The 22369-nt window shown below is 58.1% G+C and overlaps 2 protein-coding genes across 6 annotated transcripts in view; one reads left to right on the top strand and one right to left on the bottom strand.

Moving 5' to 3' along the window:
* The window catches only part of RAB37 (RAB37, member RAS oncogene family), a 55723-nt gene that overhangs the window by 21639 nt on the left and 11715 nt on the right, over positions 1-22369 (bottom strand). The window lies entirely within an intron of this gene.
* The window catches only part of CD300LF (CD300 molecule like family member f), a 125593-nt gene continuing 105201 nt past the window's right edge, over positions 1978-22369 (top strand). The window contains exons 1-7 of one of the 5 annotated variants that reach the window (XM_045837250.1): positions 2033-2252; positions 8066-8398; positions 12509-12602; positions 14825-14928; positions 16675-16697; positions 16954-17103; positions 17611-18408. In XM_045837250.1, coding sequence (XP_045693206.1) covers positions 2210-2252; positions 8066-8398; positions 12509-12602; positions 14825-14928; positions 16675-16697; positions 16954-17103; positions 17611-17769 — 906 coding nt within the window. In that variant the 5' untranslated portion in view covers positions 2033-2209 and the 3' untranslated portion in view covers positions 17770-18408. Of the gene's footprint in view, positions 2253-8065; positions 8399-12508; positions 12603-14824; positions 14929-16674; positions 16698-16953; positions 17104-17610; positions 18409-22369 lie in introns of those variants that run through there. The other 4 variants (XM_045837247.1, XM_045837249.1, XM_045837248.1 and 1 more) reach the window with 4 other exon arrangements.

The raw sequence follows: 22369 nt of genomic DNA, 5'->3' as shown, positions 1-22369 counted from the left end.
CTCAGAGCAAGTCCAAATCCACCTCTTCCTCTTCCTCACTGTGATGAAGAGGTGAGCAGCTTGAGGCCCCCTGAGCAGGGGAGCCACCGTCGTGCGGGTGGCAGAGCCCTGAGAGAAAGCCCCGGCCCTGGCGCCAGGACTCAGGCCGCCGTCCGTCTGCCCGGGGCCGGCGGAGTCCGGCAGAACGCCGCTTCCAGCGGCCCCTCCGTGGTGAGGCTGCGTGCCTGGGTTTTGGCCAGGCCCACTCGGTTTAGATTTCGGTTTCTGTAGGTCTCAGGCGGGCCTTGCAACAGACGTCTCGTGGAGCTTGTGCTCCGGAGTGGGAGAGACCCAGGGGAGGCCCTTCCCACGCGCGAGGGCCTGCACCCAGGAGCAGGTGGGCCCTGACCACGGACTGTCTGCCGTTCGCCAGGCCGCAGTGTCCACGGGAAGGAGCTTGTGCGTTTCTCTGTTTTTTTTTTTTTGTAACCAGGAGAAAAACGAGTCAACACACACACCACATGCATGTACACACAACTCACACGCACACACATGCACATGCAGGCGGCTCAGGGCAGGAGGGATCTTCGGTGGCTGTTGAGTCCCTTCTCTTACTGAGGGAACCGGGAAGTGTGGGGAAGTCAATGGCCAAGCTCAAACGGGGGCCCCAGAGGACCTTTGGGGACACAGGGCCCCCAGAACAGCCCGGCTCTCCTGTGGCCCCCAGAGGCACCCGTGTACAGGAGCAGTCTTGCTGCCACTCAGAGACAACCAGATGATTCTCTGTCCCTGAGTCAAAGGGCAACTTCCCTCGGGCAGGCCGGCCCTGGAAAGCCCAGGGTCAGAGGGCGGGGCCACAGGCAGGCCTGCGAGCCGCTGGGAGGCCATCTGCTTCCTGCCGCCCGTGCCCAAGAAAGGAAAGGCTACCCCCAGACCCCTAGTTTCTTTCAGGGCTGTCATTTTCCCTGGAAGCCAGACACCGTCCCTATTTACAGAAGTGCCGGGGGGGAGGGTGGGCTTACCCAGCCCTGGGGGCCATGGGGGCCGACCAGGCTCCCAGCCTGGATTGTTGATCTTGCAAAGCCAAGACCATGGCCACACCCTGGAAAAGCTGCTTATCAGCAGCTGTGTTTTTCCGTCCAAGTAGCCCTCCAGCTCTCGTGTTCATTCCTGCTTAGGGTGCGAGGGGCTCAGGGCCCTCCTTGGGGCTCAGTGGCTCCTTAAGGTGTGTGTGGGGGGGTGATCCATAGCAAAAGTGGCTCCAGGATTGAAATAAGAAAGAGGCTCTATCTTTTCCCAATGTCTGAGCCCCACCCCGAGGGCTTGCAGGGATCCTGAGGGAGGAGGGAGACAGGGGGTGGGCACAGAGGTGCCAGAAAACGGGGGTAAGACCCCCCAGAGCTGGTGCTTTCTTCTTCCTACCGTAGCAGAAAGATTTTATAAGGTTGGGGGTGGGTGAAGAGTGAGGGACAAGGAGCCCTTGGCATTACTGATAAGTTCCTGGAAGGTTCAGGCTGGGGTTGGCTCTCACCTGGCGGGCTGGTCGCAGCAATGAGAGGTTCTGGTCTTGTCCTAGGACAGAGGCTGAGTCTGCCCCTCAGGCCAGCCGTGGCCCCGTCTTTGAGCCCCTTGCCTTGCAGCCTGGCTTTTGACGCCCCCTCAGCCCCATCTTCATGCCAAGCTCTAGTCTAGAAGGGCTCCTCTGGCTTTTTGACCTTGACCCCAAGTCCTCCTCACCACCATCAAACTCCTCACCTGGGCTCCTGGGAATCTGGCTACACCTGAAATTGTGGCTACACCTGAAATTCTGGGCTTAGGGCTTTGTGTCTGTCGCTCTGGCTCTCCGATGGAGCTGCCGCGCCCCCCTACCCCGCCCTCCCCTTTCCACCAGTCGAGAGGGTTGAGTAAGAGCTGGTCTGACCCGCTGGGTCTGTGCCTGCACTTTCCAGAGGGCAAAGCGGCACCACCTTCAACTTCTCTTTTCAGAAAACCCATTCGTGGCTCTGGGTAGGGAGGTATTTCTTAAAAGCCTTATTCACCATCATTACAGCATGTTGCCCATGACACCTCCTTCCCCTTTTAGTTCTGGTCCACCAGCGGGGACCGGCTGAATGAGGAAGTGAGAGAGTGACAGTGAACAAAAGCAGAAGGGGCTGGAGGATGCAGGAGCGGAGACCGTAGTTGGCGCTCGCTGACCGGCCGGGCCCAGGGGACCCGCGCGAGGGGGAAAATGCACCTGCTGCTGCTCTTCCCCCTCCTCTTCCGGCTCTCAGGTGAGTTCGGGGTCTGGGTCTGACCGCAGGGAGAAGCTCCCGGGTGGCAGGAGGTGGCGGCAGCCACAGAGGGAGGGGTCCAGGAGGTGTCCTGCTGAGAAGAGAATCCCCATTCTAAGTGGCGCCTCTAAGCCCTGAGCCTGTGCGTTTCGCCCACTCGGCTCACCCGGTGTTTCCGTGCCCGCAGCTGCCGAGGCACAAAGGGGCGGCGTGGCTTTCACAACGAACCCGGCGGCGCTGGTGCACAGTTCCTCCTGCCCGGGGGCTGATCATTCAAAGCGCACAGGCGGGTGGGCCCCGCTGGTCTGCGCGGAGGAGCCCTGGCCGCTCGGGAGGCTGGTGCTACTTGCTCCCGGACCTCCTTCGGGGGCGTGCCAGGAGCAAGGGAGAGGGCTTCGGGAAAGAAGCGAAGGTGGAGGGCGCTTCGCAGGGAGGAAAGCAGGAGGTTGCCCAACAGGGAGGGGGAGCGGCTTCTAGGTACTCGGGGTAGAAGGAAATCTCGGAAATTGCTGAGGGGCTGCAACGGTCACGAGGGGGTGGCTTGCTCGGGTGACTGGGAAAGGAGGGGACGGGACGTGGGCAGGGACAGAGGGCTGATGCAAACTTTAGGTCGGTGGATAATATTTTGATTAAAAATCAAGGGGATTTTCTTGAGAGTGTGGGAAGGTATCCGGGCTTGGTCCTTGGGCTTCTCTCTCTGTCTCTCGTCACCCCCTCGGGGATCTCCTCTCCTCCCTCCGCGTTAAATACACACCAGCTGTGTACAGGGGACTCCCGGGGTTGGATTCCCAGCCTGGACATCTTCCCGGACTCCAGACTCTTCTATCCATTTGCCCATCGGACACCTCTGCTCAGACGCTGACATTTCCAGTGTGACCCGACCACACCCCCGCCTTGAATTCCTTTCTCGTCCACCTTTGTGTTGGGACCTTCCGTCCCTCCAGGTGCTCAGGCAGAACCTGGGGGACAGCCACCCCTTCTCTCATATCCCGCAGCGGTCCTTTGAAAACGTGAGCTGGATCCGGACTCCCCTCTACTCAGAACCTTCCAACGATGTCCCTCTTACTCATTGTAAAAACCCAAACTCTCTGCTGAGGCTACGAGGTGCTCACCATCCGGGTTCTTCTACCACCTCGCCGTCCTGGTCTCTTCTCTACTCTGCTCCCTCTGGTTCAACCGCTTCGGCCACCCTGGCCTCTTAGATGTTCTTTGCACCTGCTGGGCACGCTCCTGCCTCAGGGCCTTTGCACTTGCTGTTTTCTTTGCCCAGGATGCTCTTCCCCAGACAGCCACAGGTTCGAGTCCCTCACGTCTTTCGTGCCCCCGTTTCTCCCCGAGGCCTCCACCGATGACCCTAATTACAATAGCAATTCCCTTGCGTTATTTTTCTCCACCGTTGGTCTCCTCCCTCCCTCCACCCTTGCTACATTATAAGCCTCAGGAAGGCAGCGGTTTTTGCGCCTACAGCCGTACCAGGTACGGATTGCACAAACGGTACTGGGCGAGTGAGTGCATGCATCTCATGGGGAGGAAACAGCGCGATTGCTGCACCCACCCCACCCCCAGACCAAATCTTCCTGCTTTTCCAGAACTGAACACCTAAGGCTTTTATCACTGATCAGAGAGGGTGTATGTACATCGCTTGAGGGATGGGAGGTGGTGCAGCCACTTAGGAAAACAATGGACATTCTTCAAAATGCTAAACACATGGTCACCGTGTGACCCAGCAATTCCGCTTCCAGGTAAATAAATACCCAAGGGAGTGGAAAGTGTATGTTCACGTAAAAACTTGGATGCCAACGTTCGTGGCAACATCATCATAATAGCCCGAACGTGGAGACAACCCACCAGGTGCTGCGCACCACCCGATGGGCAGATAAATACGAGGGGGTCGGTCCGCGCAGTGGGACAGTCGCCGGCCCTAAACAGGGGCAAAGCACCGACACAGGCTGCAGCATGGGTGAACCCCCCAAACGTTAAGCTAAGTGACAGAATCCAGACCCCAAAAGGCCACACATCGTGTGAGTTCCGTCTGTAGCAAAGTCCAGAAAATGGAAATTCATGGAGACAGATCGCAGATTAGTCCACTGGGCAGGGACAGTGACGGCTAATGAGTGAGGGGTTTCTTTTCGGGGTGACGAGACTGTTCTGGAATCAGACAGTGCTGATGTTCCCACGGCGTTGCGAACAGACCGAGAACCACCGAGGCGTGCACTTTAACAGGGCGAGCTGCGTGCTATGTGAATCGTGTCTCAGGAAGGAAATGATCGATGAGCAGAGGGGAGAACTGGGAGCAGGGGGTTTGGGGGCTGCCTTTGGGGTGCGTGTGAGGATCTGAGGCTCTGGAAGCGGGTATTCACGGGAGCCAGGCAGCCCTGTACGGCTGTGACCCCTGTGGTTCAATCGTTTGATGCATCAGTCACAGAAATGACGTCGATAGTTGTGCTGTGCGGGAAGCCGGGCTGGTGCCTGGACAGTGTGGGCGGGTGGGATGCTTTAGCTGGGGCGGGCTGGAGGAGCCCTCTGAGGAGGAGACGTCTGAGCTGAGCCCAGAAGGAGAGGAGGAGCCGGCACTTACAATCCGATCCATCGATCCATCGGGGACAGCTTTCTAGGCACAGGAAGTGGCCAGGGCAGGGCTCTGGCATGGAAATGAGCTTGGCCTTGGCGGTTTGAGGGACAGAGGGGACATGTGGCTTTGTTATATGCTTCTGAAAAGCGTGGTGAGTCTGGTTGGAAGGATATTACTGGCTTTTCAGGGGAAAGGGTTTTGCGGGGGGGGGGGGGGGGCGGAATGAAGGGTCCAGGACCGCAGGCTGGTGGAGAGAGAGAGGCTGGAGGTGGCTCGCTGGTGCGGACAGAGAGGAGGCCGACTTTGGGTGACACGTTAGGAGACACTGAGGCAGGGAGCGCACTCGGGGACCGCTTTCCCTCCGAGGTCCCGATGGTGAGCGGTGCTGTGTGAGTGTGCGCGCGTGTGAGCACGTGGTTCGGGTGGACGCAGGCAAAGCAGAAGGGAGGGTGTGTCTGAAGAGAGCTGTGTGCGAATTAGGAACCTGGTCACCGGCGTGAACCTCCGTGTCACCTCTTACTAGCCTCCCCCCAGAACGTCCAATCACGGTGACACATTTCCCCAGAACGTCCAATCACGGTGACACATTCCCCCCGCCCCCCCACTGCTTCCCTCTCCCAAGGAGTTCATTGTGTTGAAAGTGCACAAGAGAAACAACATCAGCCGGAAAGTTCCCACCGCGCTTCACGGCATTCTGTGAAAAAGGAGGAGACTTTTAATTACTCATTTTTTCAGGGAAAACTGAGCTGCCTTGTCCAACTGGAGCTGCTCCACAAGGGGCGGTGGAGAGGGACCAGAGCCCGGGGCGCCCACGGGAGCGGAGACCAGCTGAGGTCCTGGGCGGGGCTGGAGATGCGGCCCAGTCACCGCCCCCCACTCCCGACGCCCCCCCCCCCCCCGGCCGACGCCTGGGGCTCAGCTTCCTCCCGACCTGGAGTCGTTTCCCGAGGTCTCGGCTGTGAGTGAGAGACCGCGCCTGGTGGGGGCGCTGTTCCGTGCAGCTCAGCACTGCCCTCTGTGCCAGGAGGTGCCCTGTTGGGCTGATGGCGAGTGGGCGCCTGGACAGAGGGGCCCGAGCAGCGAGTTACCCAGATGGTTCTAGCGTCAGGCCCCGAACCCAGTGCTCAGCGGAGATGGAGACGGGCTGACCGGGCGGCGGCCCCGGAGGGAGAGGGCGGGGCCATCTGCGTGAGTTTCCCGGTGCTGCGGGAACGAACCGCCCGCAAGTTAGCGGCTTAGAAAAGCACAACGCTCTCGTGTTGCAGTCCGTCGGTGAGGGGTCCGAACATGGGCCCACAGGCCTGTGTGCCCTCTGGAGGCTCAGGGCTAGAGGCCGGTTCCCTGACCTTCCCGGATTCCGGGGTGGGGCCTCACGCTCTGCTCTCTCCCTCCCTGCCACGTCCCGGCTCGGACCCTCCTGCCCCCTCGAGTCAGCACCTCTGTGATCTCCCGGGGTGGTATCCCCAGCCCGAGATGCTTAATTTAATCACACCTTTAACTTAGCAAGTTGGAAAGAGAGACCAGCTGGCTATCTGAAGGAAGGAAGACAAATAAAATACATATGAGAAATCGATAAGATAGAAAATAAAAACAGTAACATTTACCAACAAAATCTTACAACTGGTTTTTAATGCTGGGGGAAAGGACGAGGAGGAGAAGGGGGAGGAGACACAGCGAAGGAGAAAATCTCGTGGTCTCCGTAATCAATAAAGGGAACAGTGCGTGCAACCCAAACGTGCAATTATAATAGCTGCGGAGGTTTTCGTTGTAAAAGGAGACTTTGTAGTCAATCCCAGTGCTGTGTGCCAGACTTCCTGGGAAAAACAACATAAGACAAAACAATAGAACCGATTCAAGAACAATATTCACGCGAAAATGCTTTTAAGCAACCAAAGAAGTTGCCCCAACCATTTGCCAGACAGTTTTGCAGATAGGCTTTTAGGATTCTGTAGAAACAAACACTCCTTCGCTCTGGTCGCGCTCTGGTCTCAGAGCCTGAAAGTGATGGAAATCTGGGAACTGGCGCGTCTCCAGAATCGGACCGACAAAGCCCAGGGCAGTGAAGACAGGGGCCTCGCCCGGGACAGACCTGTGGGGCTGGGCGCTGGTGCCGGGCCCCCAGGGCTGAGGACCTTAGTGTGGCCCGCGCCCTCCTTGCTGCTGCTGTCTCCAGTTACGCCGTGCTCTCAGATCCAGACGGTCCACACCAAGCCCAGGTTTCTGGCTCCTCCAGGAAAACGAAAAGATCTGAAACCACCGGCCCGCTGTGGACGGGGACAACGAAGTGACATGAAACAGGGGCTGAGCCTTTGCAAGAGCCCCTGCTCTCCTCCTGGCCGAGGGCCGCATGACGTCCCAGGGTCTGTCACTGAGGCCTGGTGAGCGTTGTCCTGTTTCATTGTGTTCGAAGGGTTGTTTCTCTTACAGCAAAGAAACATGTCTCTGAATCCTGACTCTTTCAAAGATGAGGAAATTTTTAAAAAGAACCAGAACGTATACGATGAGGAAAGCTTTGCTCAATCCACCTGCCTTCCTGTAAAGCCACAGCAGCCAGGGCCGTGTGGGTCGGCAGGAGAGACAAGAGGTCAATGGGTCAGAACGGACAGTCTGTAAAGACCTCCCATATTTACTTTTTGACAAAGAAATCAAAGTAATTTGATGAAGGAAATGGGATCATGTGACATGGGTTCCACAGTTGGTGTCACCACCCAGGTCAATTTCAAAGATGCTCCCGTGGGGGGGCATCTGGACCCACTGGGGCCATCAGCAGCACTTGGGCCATCCTCTGCACAGCCAGGTGCGGCAGATGCTCCAGCTGGACCTCCAAAGTCACGGGCACAGTCAGGCACGACTGTCGTCCTGTGGACATGGGTCCTCTGCTGCTTCCTCCCCAGGAGACCAGTTTAACACAGACGTGGGCGCCAAGGGACACTGAGGGGACATGGAGATTTCTTGCCACCGGGAGGGGGAGGGGTGAATTGTCAGAAGCTGTTACTGCTCAGTGTCCACATCGTGTCTCTGAGATCTGGGGCTGTGCTCTTAGGGGATATTGGAGGCGGCTGTGACGCAGTGGAAGTTTGAAGGACAAAGGTCTGTCTTGAGGAAGGTGATGCTTCCCTGGACTCTGTGCCTCTCATCGGGCACGTGGACTTACTGGGGCTGTCACCTTGTGGGAGGCTGCTGCTCAGCTCTTGGGGTGGTGGTTGCGGGAGGAAGGTGACAGGCACATGGTGTTTTCCAGGCTCATTCACTGACATCATGTGTCCAGAAGAAGTGAGAGGCCCTGAGCGGGGCTCGCTGACCGTGTGGTGTCACTATGACCCAGGGTGGGAGAAGCTCATGAAGTACTGGTGTCGAGGAGCTGACTTCAGAAGCTGCAGGATCCTTGTTAGAACCACGGGATCACAGCGGGGGGTGAAGGAGGGCCGTGTGTCCATCAGGGATAATCAGAAGAGCCGCACCTTCACCGTGACCATGGAAAAGCTCAGGCGGGAGGATGCAGACACTTACTGGTGTGGGATTGAGAGAGTCGGATCTGACCCTGGGGTCCCAGTTAAAGTGACCGTTGGCCCAGGTAAGAGAGAGTGTGTGTGTAGCTGTGTGACTTCAGGGCCTGCTGTGTCCTGGTCCCTGAGGTCCCTGTCCAGGGACAGTGCTCGCTCAGAAGGAACTTTCCCAGAGGGTGGTTGAGTCCTGAGGTCTCATGGGACCCACAGCTCATGTGGGCTCGGAGGGGCAGGGCGTCTCTTAGCAGCTCTTGAGGTGAGGGACCGTCCCTTGGGAGGTGGTTAGAATGAGCAGTGTCCCTGGCTCCAGCTCACACCCTCTCAGTGAGGGAGGGGCTCAGGGACCCGGGTTGTTTCAGAGCCTCCTCAGCTGCTGGTGCCTTGTAGCCAGAGCTGAGCCCCCTTCCCTAAAGCGCTCAGATACCGGGAGGGGACAGGCAGTGAGGCCAAGGTGGACAGGTTCTTTTGACTGATGCTCCACCCGGCTCACTGCCTGCCTGAGCTTCTGCTCGGGACAGAGCAAAGACAGGACCATCGTCAGTGTGGTCAGTGTGATGTTGGAGACGCATGGAGTGGGGTCACGAGGAGGCAAGACCAGAGGTGAGAAGGTGCCTGTTCTGGGCCCAATGTCAGCCCCTGGGCCCAGCTGGGGCTTGATGCTCAGAGAGGCCCGGGTCCAGAGGGCAGGGCCACCTGGCTGCCCAGCTCTGCTGCTTCCCACCCTCCCAGGTGAGCGCCCGGGGAACGGAACCTCAGCACCCAGGGCTGGGTTCCCCTGGGTCCACCTGGGCCACCCCGAGACTCTCCCCGTCTCTAGGCCTTACACTCACTCCATCTGCAGAGTCCCTGCTGCCATGGGAGGGGCGTGTGCGCAGACGGGGGCTGGCTGGTGTCTGCAACAGACTGCTGTGCTGCTTAAGCTCTGCCCCTGATTTCTATCTGTAGTGCTTTCTCTTTCTGTTTAGTCAGAAGGTGTAAACATTTTCATTCTAATCGTTTTCTTTGCTCACTGGTCATGTAAGACGTGTGTGTTTAACTTGTGAACCTGTGCAAACGTTTAAGGTCTTGGTTTGTACCTCAGCTGAACTGGGCTCAGAGACACACGCAGTGATTTCAGTCTTGGGGTGTTTAGGGAACTGCTTCTGCCAGACCTCAGCAGTGCTCCGTGTCTGCCCGCGTTCTGTGCGCTTTTACAAAAGCATGGAAGCTGTCGGATACACTTGCTCCCAAGTACTTCCAGTTTCCTCCCACACATCTGAAGGGGAAACAAAAAATCCCCAGAATTGATTTATAAATGATTGTGTATTTATTGTTACATGTTTAAACTTCAGTCTCCTTCAAATTACTCTCCATCTGATGCAGTACACCTATTGAGACATTTTTTCCACTGCTCAAAACAGTTTTTGAACTCACCGATTTTGATGCCTTTTAGTGCTTCTGCCATTTTTTGTTTCTCCTCTTTCATATCAATAAAAAGTATTTACCCATCATGAAGTGGGCAAACGTGTTGAAAGAGTCTTCAAAAAAAATTCACTGATGCGGAATGCAGCCTCTCACAACAACTCCAGCTCACTGGTCCAGGTGGGCTCCCAGAGCGCCCCCTAGTGGGAGAAGCTGTGCCCTACAAGGGGCCCACCCTCCAGAAGATAACTCCGGTTGTTTTGGGTGCCCCCTCACATTCTACAGCATTCCCACCCACTGGGCTTTGGCAGCAAATAAATCAGCAGTCTGTCATTTTTGTGACCAGTCTGCCTTTGGTTCATAAGCTTAAAGGATTTTTGATGGAAGTCTCACTTAATTTATTTCCTTTGCTCTGAGTGTGTTCAGGAAAAAGGTTACATGGAGAATACTGGGCGGGCTGGTGTCGTTGCAGACTGTTTGAAGAGAGGAGGTAATAAATCTTACCAGTTTTCTCACTTTTTAACTCTTGCTTGATTTTTTTCATTAAATTTAAGAAAAATCTTACAAGACACAAGAGGTCCGAGCCCAGGTGTTTTTATCTTAAACTGATATTGACAACCATTTGATGGACAAAATGGGATGAGCGACAGGGTTCCATAGTTGGCATCATTGCTTTGGCCAATTTCAAAGGTGCTCCTGTGGGGGGTGGGTTCATGTCAGAACCATCGGGGCCATCAGCACTGCCTGGGCCATCCTCTGCACAGCCAGGGGCGGCGGGTGCCCCAGCCGGGCCTCCGAGGTCACGGGCACAGGTCAGGCACGACCGCCCTCCTGTGGACGTGGGTCCTCTGCTGCTTCCTGCCCAGGAGACCAGTTTAACACAGACGTGGGTGCCAAGGGACACTGAGGGGACATGGAGATTTCTTGCCACAGGGAGGGGGAGGGGTGAATTGTCAGAAGCTGTTACTGCTCAGTGTCCACATGGTGTCTCTGAGATCTGGGGCTGTGCTCTTAGGGGATTTTGGAGGCGGCTGTGACGCAGTGGGAGTTTGAAGGACAAGGGTCTGTCTTGAGGAAGGTGATTCCCCCCTGGACTCTGTGCCTCTCACCGGGCACGTGGACTTACTGGAGGCTGTCACCGTGCAGGAATCTGCGGCTCTGTCCTCAGTGTGGGGGTTGGGGCAGAGGTGACAGGCACATGGGTTTGTGTTTTCCAGGCTCAGCAGCTGTCATCACGGGTCCAGGAGAAGTGAGTGGCCCTGAGCGGGGCTCGCTGACCGTGCAGTGTTGCTATGCCCCAGGGTGGGAGAAGCACCTGAAGTACTGGTGTCGTGGAGCTGATTTCAGGATCTGCAGGGTCCTTGTTAGAACCACGGGATCAGAGCTGGAGGTGAAGGAGGACCGTGTGTTCATCAGGGACAATCAGACCACCCACACGATCACTGTGACCATGGAGAAGCTGAGGCGGGAGGATGCAGACACTTACTGGTGTGGGGATTGAGAGAACTGGAGCTGACCCCTGGCGCCCCAGTTAAAGTGACCGTTGGCCCAGGTAAGAGAGAGTGTGTGTGTGGCTGTGTGACTTCAGGGCCTGCTCTGTCCTGGTCCCTGAGGTCCCTGTCCAGGGACTGTGCTCACTCAGAGGGAACTGTCCTAGAGGGTGGTTGAGTCCTGAGGGCTCACGGGCCCTGCTGCTCATGTGGGCTCGGAGGGGCAGGGCTTCTGTTAGCGTCCCTTGGGCTCCAGGGGCTCCTCCAGGACAGGCCCAGGCTGCTCTGGGCAACTGAGTTTCTCTGCCCAGCTCTGGGCCGACCTGTTGCCCCGAGAGATCACAGTGACGGCCCCCGGTGCAGCCTGGGGGCCATAGGGACCCTCCTTGGTGGGACCCAGAGATCCCAGTTCCTTCCAGTGCTGTCCTGTGACCCCTGGTGTCCAGGTGTCCCTGTGGTCTGTGGAGTTCAGAGCCGGGACTCATAGGTGCTGGTCCCGTCCCTGGTTCCACAGTTGGGGAGCTGTGACCCAGTTTCTGAGGTCTGGAGAGGCTTCCTCGTTCAAAGAATTGCATTCTGGGTGCCTGTAGTCCATTCATGAGCTGCATATGTACTTGGGCTTAAGACAGTGTCTTTCTAAGTCCTAGAGGCTGACTCTTCTGAGAGTATGTTGGTTTGAACAAGCTCATCTGAGGGGCTCTGCTTCTGCTGACCCTCGGGACAGCCAGCTCCAGCTCACTGGGCACTTACGGTGGCAGCCGGGGACACACTCCACAGAGTCCCCACCACACCGGAACCTGGGGGGGCCGTTACAATTACAGAGTGCCTCACACTCGTTGTCTCGTGGACTCCTGACCATGTGTCCCAGCAGGAACTATTTTAGTTGTAGAAACGTAATAACTTGTCTAATGTAGAGGTTCCTCCTGAACATCGTGGTTTTGTTCAGGGCTGATCTTGACCTTGGAGTCTCTTGGGTATGTTATCCCACAGGCAGCCCCTGTCCTGCCCCATTCATAGTGGATAAATCAGACGGGGGAGAATTTGGACAGAGTTGTGTCCCATGCAGCATGTCCTCTTGGACCAGCGCCCAGACTCAGCACCTTCTGAGGCCCTGAGTCTGCCAGAGGCCGAGGGGACACGAGTGGTCCAGGCTCCGCGCCCCGTCCCATGGCCCCGCTCCAGGCTCCTCAGCCAGGGCAGCCCCCACGCCTCCAGGCTGAGAGCCACGTGCAGGGCTGACGGGAAGTGGGCAGGCCGGGTGGAATGTAATATGTTCTTTGTGCCAAGCAACAACTACAGTGTCGACCACCATCCCCACCACCACGTTCTCAGAAGTCTCTAGAAGGTCCCCGACTGTGAGCAGCCTGCACCCCGAAGGCAGGTAAGTCAGCTCGGATGCTGCTGTTCCCTGTGGCCCACTTGTCCCAGACTCCTCCAATGTGGGGACTGTTTGTAGCCCCTGTCCCAGCCAGGGTGCAGGGGCCCCTGCCACCTGCTCTCGGGGGGCACAGGGTCCGTGGTGACCCCCTCCTGGGCCTGCCCCCTGGAGCTGAGGGCATTGGGAGGTGTGTTCTCACTCATGCATCCATCCCACTGTACCGAGTGAAGTCCTGTGTCACCAGCACTGTGTTGAGTCTGGTCACATAGACGTGGAGTGTCCCTGTGGAGCTGAGAGGGCAGAGGGCGTGTTGGGTGTGGGGACTCGGGGGTCATGGGGACACGAGGATGGCTCTTGGCCCAAATCCTGGGAGCACCGGGAGGGTCTGGGTAGCCCTGTCTCCCCAGTGACTGCTATGGCAACAGCGGTGACAGTGACTGTCCCCTGTGTCTCCTGAGCACCTGGCAGCTCTCACAGGGCTTTCCTGTCCCTTGTCCTGTTCATGCTTTGACCCGCCGACGACCCTCCTGAGGAGGAAGGGCAGATAGTCCTGTTCCCCTTCCACAGAGGGAGACCCCGAGCCTGGCTGCTGCCTCCCAGTGCCCTGCCTGCCCTGCTTCTCAGGGGCTTTCTGGGCGCTGAGCCGCCCACCCCCCCCTCCCTGCCTCGGCCTCTGGGCTTCGTGTCTGCCCCTGCTGCGCCCTCCTGCTGCCGGGCCTTCCCGCCCCATCCCTGCGGGGCCTCCCCCGTCTCCCCACCCCGGAACCCCTTGTCCCCTCTCCCCTTTGCCCTCTGTGTTGACAGTTGCTTTCCCTTGGCCTGGTTTTGATACATAAAGGCTAGAAGTTTTTTAATTTCATGAATCAAAATCAGGTGTAAGATCAGCGTTGCATGGGTCACTCATTCATTTCCAGAGCGAGTAACTGTGGAGCACCCCTGTGTCTGTCACTGATTTAGGGAACACAGGGGATGGGGGATTAAGAACATGATCAGGGGTCTGCCCTCCAGGCACTTACAATGGAGAGATAATTAACATGTCACATAGCATTAACTAGTTAATTGATAGATGAGTATGCTGTGTACAGTTCAGGGAGCAGTGATGAGTGAGAGACGCTCCTGCATCAGTCAGCTCGGGCGCCGTGACGCAGCGCCCCAGGCTGGGCGGCGTGAATAGCTGACCATCTCTGTTAGGATTCAGGAGCCAGACGTCCGCGTCCCTGGGTCGCAGGGCTGGCTTCTCCCGAGGCCTCTGTCCTGGGCTTGGGGACAGCCGGCTTCTCCCCGTGTCTTCCCAGGGTTTCCCTTGTGAGAGTCTGTGTCCTAATCTCTTCCACTTCTTATAAGGACCCCAGTTACTCCCCCTCCCTGCTAGCAGCACACGCAAGGTGGAGAATAGTAGGAAATAAGTTTTGGCGGAGGTGGAGGCCGTTGTCAGCCTTGGCTGGCTTGTTTATTTTTGGAGTAAGATGGGGCTGTCATGGGCATGGAGTACAGGAGGGAGGTGTTCCCAGTCTTAGGTAAAGGGACCCCCGGCTGCTGTGCTGACGATGATGGCGTGCAGGCGGGTCTGTTCGCCTCCCGCCGCTGCCGCAGCGCACAGCCCAAACTGGGCGGCTCAAACGGCAGACGTGTATCCTCGCACAGCTCAGGAGTCTGACACCCGGGTGGGCCCCACAGGGAGATCTGTCCCCGCGCCTCTCGGCTTCTGGTGGTGGCTGGCTCTCCTTGGCGCTCGTCGGCCTGTGGCTGCATCACTCCCATCTCTGCCTGTGTCATCACGTGGTCCCCTCCCTCGTGTGCCCACGCGCCCCAATCTCCCTGTTAGAAGGACACTGGTCGTTGGATTAGGGCCACCCTCATGCCGTATGATGTCATCCTGATGACATCATCCAAGATCTCATTTTCCAATGGGTCGTCTTCACAGGTCTGAGTGGACATGAGTCATGGGGTGGGGACACTGTTCAACCGTGGAGGGGACAACTGAAGACCCTTTAGGTGCCTGCTGCTGCATTTCTGTTAGAGGCGTCCAGATCCACTGAAACTCCCCCGTGGAGCCCTCTTCTCTTTTTTTTACAAAGTCATTTTAGATGTCACCCAGGGTCGGGGGCTCCGAGGCCAGAAGCTGCAGGTCACCAGGTGGGGGGCCTCCCTGCCACCAGGAGGGTGGGATACGGCCCAAAGGCAGGCGGTGAGCCAGGGGCACAGGTGTCTCCTGCTGTTTCCAGGGACATCTTCCACATCCTCCTGCCCCTCCTGTCCGCTCTGCTGCTGCTTCTCCTGGTGGCGGGCTCGCTGCTGGCGTGGAGAATCGTGAAGCGACGTAAGAAAGGTGAGAGGACCTGGCTGCGGCTGGGCGGGGGCTGGGCTGGGTGGAAGCATGTGGGGCCGGTGGGTGGAGTTGTCACCCAGGAGCCACCCGCCTGTCCCAGGGATTACCCAGGTGGCTTGGGGGGGGCGTTGTCCCAAAGGCCAGCGGCAGCTGAGCCCAGGAGACCTCAGCATGAGCGTCTGCCTTACACATCCCTCCTTGCTCTCCTCTGCCCTCTGACCTGCCGCCTCCCTCTCTGTTTCCTGGCTTGGCTCTGGCTGGCAGCAGTGACAATGGCCTTGGGCCCATCTCAGGTGCCCAGTTGGTTCAGTGGAATTCATACGGTTGCCAAGGAGGCACTGAGCTGACATGGGGGTATGGAGAAACACACCCATGTAGACACACACACACATACACAAATAAATGCACACATACACCACACACATGTGCACACACACAGTGAACACACACAGGTGTGCATGCACACACAGGCAGCATGCATGTGCACACGCACCACGCCCACCCACTCATGCGCATACACACATGACCACACACACACGCACACACACACATCACACACAGAGTCCTCCTGGTTTTATAAAAGGGTTGGCGGTGGTTAGGGTTAGGGTTAGGGTTAGGGTTAGGGCTGTCCCTCCCCCAGCCCCGCCCAGGCGGACCTGCCACGGGCACACTTGCCCTTCAGGGAAGAGCCCCCTCGCCCAGGGCCAGCGCCCATCCAGCACGAGGCCTGGCCTCGACCCCGCCCCCTCCAGTCCGGGTCCGCTTCCACATTCTCACACAATGGCACTGCGCTCATTCCAGAACCCCCTGGTTACTACACTCCCGTGGGTCCTCTCCAGTACCCCCACCCCACAGCCCGGGGGTCGTGTGGTCTGGGAGGAGGGACCCTGACTCTTGTTCATCGCGGTGTCTCCCGAATGCGTCGCCCGTGGCCCACACTGCAGGTCTCCCTGCTCCTTGGCACCTAGACATTCGAAGCTAAAAATCGGCGGGGGGAATATTCCTGGCTTCCTCGTTGTCTCCGAAGCTAGGGGTGCGGGAGCACCAAGGGGCGGGAAGAGGCGGGAGCCAGCGGACGTGGGACGGAAACCGGTCCCTCTGGCGCTGACCCAGCCTGAGCGCTCCATTCGGACGGCAGCCTGGCGCGGTCCTCTGTCCCTGCAGAGGACTTTCACTGACCGGGCACTCGTGCGCCAGGCATGGCTGGGCGCCGGGTGTGCCTGGCAGGGCGGGCTCGGCAGCCCACTGCCCCCAGCCCACCAGAAGACTAACCAGGACCCGCTGGGACCAAGGCGAGGAGACAGACATAAACGAAGGCGGGCGGGGAGGGCCCAGACTGCTGGTGGCTGGGGGGGGTGGTGGTGTGGAGCACCACTCAGGCAGAGACGTGGTGGCGTTGTACAGGCACAGAGTCCTGGTGGGAGTTACGGGCTGAGCCTCGGATGGCAGCGACGGAAACTCGGTCCCAGGGAAGCTGATGGCCAGCGGGACCACCCAGTCAGGTGGCGTCACAGTTCTGTGATGTGGGGGACAGACGGGCTGAAGTCCCCTTGCTCTTCAAGCCGAGAAACGGAAGCTCAGAGAGGAGGAGGGTCCCAGCCGCAGGCTGTGTCGTGGGAAGACTCAGAGTGACAACCGGGTCCCCTCCCGGAGCCTGGAGGCCCACCCTCCTCTTCCCTCCCCCAGGCCTGGGGGCTGGTGAGCCTCAGGATGAGCTTTCTAATTCCCATCGTCTTTGTCTTTCAGCTGCTGGGGCGCCCCCAGAGCAGGTAAGAGCGTCCCTGAGGTCAGACCAGTGACACCAGATGACCCCTTTCGCCTCTTCTCACTTCCCATCTCCCAGGGGCCGCGCGGGCCATCTGCTGCAGGGCCTGGGAGGGCGGGGGGGGGGCGTGTGGGAATAGCCAGGCCGGAGGAGAGGAAGGAGGTGTGGGAGACTGAGAACTGGGGGTTCCGGGGAGGCTGGCGGCGGGCAGAGAGGCCCGCGGGCTTCTGCAGCAGAGCGACGTGGGCTTCCTCCGCCAGGCGCTGCAGCCCCTGGAGAGCGACGTGTGCTACGCCAACCTGACCCTGCAGCAGCCGGGAGGCACGCCCGGCTCCGCCAGGAAGAGGGCCCCCGGGAAGCACTCCTCCTCTGCCCAGGAAGGCCAGGCGCAAGTGGAATACATCACCGTGGTGTGTCCTTGGTGGGGCTGCTGTGGGCCTCGGAGGCAGACCCGCCATGGTCCCCTCTCTGAGGGTGGGCTCTCCCCCTGCCCATGTGGGTACCGAGGAGGGTGGGTGCCGGGCGCCGGGCAAAATTGCGGCCGTTCAAAGACGTGCCTGCAGGGCTCCTCCAGGCTCTTGGCCTTGGCAAGTGTCTCCACATCAGGCCTCACCACTGGGGCCTCCGAGCCCGGTCAACAGCGTGTTGGGTGGGGGAGACCCAGACGGGCCCCGGGACCTGGGATTCGGTGCAGAATGTTGGCCCTGGCACGGAGTTGAGGGAGAGTGTGGCTGGAGCTCGGGGTGCCCGGCAGCAGGGAGGGAGGCGGGGCCGGAGGGCCTAGGAGTGGCTTCGGAATGCCGGAGGGTGGGGGGGGTGGGGGGGGGGTGGGGGGCGTTGGGGGTGGGGGGCTGCCCCTCCCGCGCATGCGCATGCCTCCCGCCAAGCTCGCTGACCCGCGTGCCTCTTTCCTCCAGGCTTCCTTTCCGAAGGAGGACATTTCCTACGCAGCTCTGTCTTTGGACGCCTTGGATCATCAGGACGCAACCTACGCCAACACAGGTGACCTTGTCACCCACCTTCCCAGGAGAAACCACGAGGAGCTCACGGAGTACAGCACCATCATGAAGCCCTAGCCTGCGCTACGGACCCTCGTCCGACCCCACGCGTGTGCCCCGTCTGCTTCCTGCTCCCAGCCCTCACGCTGCCCCCCGGCTCTGAACTGGGCTCCAGGCCTGGCCTCGGGGGGTTCCTGGGAGATAGAAAGGGGTCTCTCTGCACCCCTTGTTCTCCTGCATGGCTTGGGAGGAGGCTCGGGGTCTGCTGAGGGAGCAATAATGATGATGAGGACGATAACAGCGCTGAACTTTATTTATTGCCACCGCGCGTGGTGGGCTGCACGAGGTCCCCGGCGACGGCGGTGTGCTCATCTCCAGGGCCCGGGAGCAGTAGCTCATGTGGCCGAAGGGGCTGTGCAGGTGTAATGAAAATAAGGATTTCGAGACGGGGCGATTATTCTGGATTACCCCGGGGGACCCTTGATGTAATCACAAGGGCTCTGGCAAGAAGGAGGCCAGAAGGCAGTGCGACCACAGAAGCGGAGGTCGCAGTGATACGGCCCGGAGCCGAGGAACGCGCAGCCTCTAGAAGCTGGAAAAGTCCAGGAACGGGTCCTTCCGCCGGAACCAGCCTCGCCGCGAGCCCGGTGAAGCGACTGCTGGCGTGTCTCCGGGCTCCAGAATCGTGGGTGAATAAACTCACGTTGTTTTCACCGAGCCCTGCATGTGTGGTGATTGACAGCCAGCCGCACCAGGAAACAGACACGCGGTTGTGGCCAGTGCTCCGCCTGCAGTGACCCATGTAACCCTCGCCACCGCCCTACCAGGCGCCTTGTCAGGGCCCCGTTTCACACCCGAGGGGTCGCGATCCACAGGGGCTCAGCGACTTGCCGAGTTTTTCCACTCGCAAGTGGAGGAGCTGGAATCTGGGGTCTGGAGTCCGGGCCACCACCCTGCACTGTGGGTCTGAGGAGGGTCGTGCGCGCACACATGTGTGTGCATGAGTGTGCACACACACGGAGCTGTTCACACGGGGATAGTAAGTGAATATTTATGAGCTCCAGACTCACCATCCCTCTTCTACAGTCCTGACACCCCTTCCTCCAGAGGATGTCCGGAATCCTGTCCCGGCTCACTGTCTCCATGGTTACCAGCCCAGCCCAAGCTGCCACCCGGGCCCCTGCCTGGTGTCCCTCTGGCGTCCTGTGCCCCTGAGCCCACTCTCCTCCCAGCAGCCGCAGCGATCTTTGCAAAGCGCAGACCTGCCCACTCCCTGCTAATCAACCTCTGGCAGCTGCTTCCGCAGTCCACGAGGCCCCCGGGACCCCTGGGTCCCTGCCTGCCCCTTTGATCCAGTCTCCGGCCACTCTCCCTGTCACCCGCTGTGCTTCTAACAAGATAAGGCTTGTTCCCTTCTCAGGGCCCCAGCATGTGCTGGTCCTTCTTTCCAGAATCCGATTCTTGCCGCTGTCTGAGTGGCGAGCTACTGTTTCACCGCCACGTCTCTGCTTGAACTTCGCCTCTCAGAGCCGCCCTCCCTGCGCACCCTGGCGGGCGCAGCCCCCCGCACGCCTCCGACGTCCTCGGTCACGTTGGCCTGTTTCGCTTCCTTCACGGTGCTTGCCACCGTGTGAACTGTTTCCTGGTAGGAGGGTTTTCTGGGTCCCACTGTCCCCTCGTCTGTGGCCTGCCCACAGCCGGGGCCTCGGTCTCCTTCACCGCTGTGTCCCTGTGCCGAGTTTAATGTCTAGTACTCGGTGAGTTCTCCCATGTTTACATATTCATTGAGTGAATAAATAATGTAGGTTGTTCAGACTTGGAATTCAGGGCACACTCTCAGGAGCAGGGACCCTGGTGTGTCTATCCATCATTCCAGGGAGGGAGCCCCGGGCCACCTGGGGCAACCTCAGGAATTCTGGGGTTGACTTTCTGAAGCATGAAGTGGAGAGACTTCTTTGTCACTTCCTGTGACAGGGGAGAGAGGTGAGGAGCCACGGTCCCTTCCGACTGGGGGACAAAGGTCTGTGACTTCACCAGGTCCCTTTTGGAGGGAGGGGCTGGGGTGACATGTCAGGGAAAGGGGTCATGGCTTGGGAAGAGACGACCTATGAGCTGAGCCAGTGCGGGCCCCGGGCAAGGCGCCCAGCAGGTAGAGTGTTTAGCCGGCCATTCTCAGTGCATCCTGGGGCTGGCCTCACTTCTCACGGCTCTGGACCCCCGAGGGGGCCTGGGGGCGGTGGACGGCCATCTCAGCATGGTTCTGCCCCCCCTCCCTGAATAATCCCCCAGGATCTCAAGAGCTTCTGCGTCCCGGGAATCCACAGAGCCCGTGCAAGCTTAAATGTTCTTGGGCTGGTGGTTCACGTTGCCTGGGTCCGAGTGAGGCTGTCCGACCCAGGCTGTTGGAAGATTTACAGAAGAAGAAGTGCCCACAGAGAGATCTTTAAGTGGAAAAGGTCAAAGCAGAGCAACGTTAGAGTGAGTCCAGGTGTAAAAATAAGAGTCAAAACAGAAAGCCTTGGGCCGGGGCATCCCTGTGCCACTCTCACTGCTGTGTGTAAAGCAGCTTTGCTGCCGGGTTGTTAAGCAGCCAGCACCCACAATCCCTAAGTATGGGGTTCCGTTGGACAGCAAGGAGCTCGTCTGTTCTGGGAATCAGATCTTAGTGAAGGTGACAGCCATGAGTCTTCTTAAATAAATCGAGAAACTCGGGGAAGAACGGAACTCAGCTCCAGGAGGTGTGGTGGGAGGAGCTGGATCGCGTCTGCTTGTATCTGGGCAGTGGGCATGGGCTGGGGATGGAAGTTTCTGGCAGCCTGGCGGAGCCAAGTGGAAATCAAACTCAGTTTGGAAAGACAGATCCACTCTGATCGTTTTTAATTGCCTTCGTCAACCTTTACAAAGGATGTCTACCAGATACACCTCTGGACAGAATATTGTATCCAGAATTCCAGCCCTCTGGATTGGCGGCTGTCTGAAGGGGGACCCTTCCGTGTCCTCAGAGACGGAGTTGACCAGCCCGTGACATTTGATACACCTGCCCAACCTGTTCTGTAGCTGGATGGAGCACATTTCTGACCTGTGGTCCTTCTGGGAAGCATCCAGTTTCTTTCTTTCTTTTTTTTTTTAAATAAAGATTTTATTTATTTATTTTTCAAGAGAAGAGAAGGGTGGGAGAGAAACATTGATCAGTTGCCTCTCGTACGTGCCCTAATGAGGAGACAAAATCTACAACCCGGGCCCATGCCCCGACCAGGAATAGAACTGGCAAACTTTTGCTTTGTGGGACGACGCCCACCCGACCCGGCCACACCGGTCAGGGTGCACTTGGGTGCTTTAAGTGCTGAGTCACGACTTCAGGAGCCTGCCTGGAAGCCGGCCGGCTGCGTTCAAGCCCGCGCTGCCGTTCAGAGAGTGCTGGGGAAGTGGTCAGGGCGGGGGAGGGGAAGCCAACATATGCAAGCGGTTTGAAAGGAAGTTGTTTCCTAATGTTCATCCATCGGCATCCTGCTGTTGTCTCAGCCCTGTCCAGCTGTCCCCTCTGTACTTTGCAAAGGCAGATTTGGGTGCTGGAACGGCACCTGTAGTGCACGAGAGAGGTCAGCTACGGCTCCTGCGGCCCGGGGGGGGGGGGGGCGGTGACACGTACCATTTTGCCGTATGGTTTCCAGGAAAGCCCGTTTCTACCAAGGCCACTGCTGAGATATTTAACCACTCCGCCCCGATAGAGTGCCTCATTATTCCCAGCCTGTCCAAGGTTGCTGGGCTTTCCCTCCTCCGGGTCTTGAATGATTAATATGTAAAGATTCTACTTCATAAAAGTTGTAGGGTTTGGATGGTCTCCTTTGGAGACCTGTGCGCATATTGCCGGCTTCCAGAAGACCGAGCCTTGCTGGGAGTCTGCTGGCAGAGACAAAGGTGCTGGGCTGGTGACCTTCCAAACACGCCGTTCAGATAAATGCTGGATTGAAGTGAGCCCAATGGCTACTTTTGCTTGACATCTTGAAAACAGCAGCCGCTTAGCCTTGGAAGGGCCAGCCTGCTGGAACCAGTTGATTGCACGTATCAATAATGTTTTTAGATCAGGAGGGGCTGATATAGTGGTCGGCCTTTTACTGTACCAAATAAATGCATTCTTACCCAATGTAAATGGAATCGGTCAGTTCATTGAGAGAGTTTGGTTAAAGCAGGGAATCAGAAGAGAGAGACTCTTTCTCTAAATGCTTCCTTTGACTCAAAATACCGACACGTGCAGGAACTTGCTAGTCCCGGGCTGTGGACCGAAGCCGTTGGTCTGCCTCCCGGCCCTCTGGAAGGAGGGGTGGCCCCGCTCGAAGGAGGGGCCTGTGGCCGGTTCTGCGGAGACTGCACATTGCACCGTGTGCGGCTGGAGCTCCAGTTCCAGTTTCTCTGATGTGGAGCAAGCCGCTCTGGACGCTTATGAAGCAATCTGGTTGCAAAACCCTTTTTCGTTTTTACTCTGACGAGTTCACAGCTGTCTATCTTGTTCCTAATTTGACAGCATTTAAAAACTGATGTGCTGTGCTCAAGCCTTTCCAAAGCATTCAATTTCGTTTTTGCGGCAATAACAGTTCTCTGTCTGTTTACACTCCTTTTTCATTGCTCAACACCCTTCCTGTTTATACTTTCATTGATTAGTTTATGGACGCACAATGAA

The sequence above is a fragment of the Phyllostomus hastatus genome, unplaced genomic scaffold (genome assembly GCF_019186645.2).
Source record: "Phyllostomus hastatus isolate PE091 unplaced genomic scaffold, TTU_PhHast_1.1 phas_contig_210, whole genome shotgun sequence".
In the NCBI taxonomy this organism is placed as follows: domain Eukaryota; kingdom Metazoa; phylum Chordata; class Mammalia; order Chiroptera; family Phyllostomidae; genus Phyllostomus; species Phyllostomus hastatus.
Note: the sequence above shows the minus strand (reverse complement) of the source record. Positions and strands in the feature narration are given on the sequence as shown.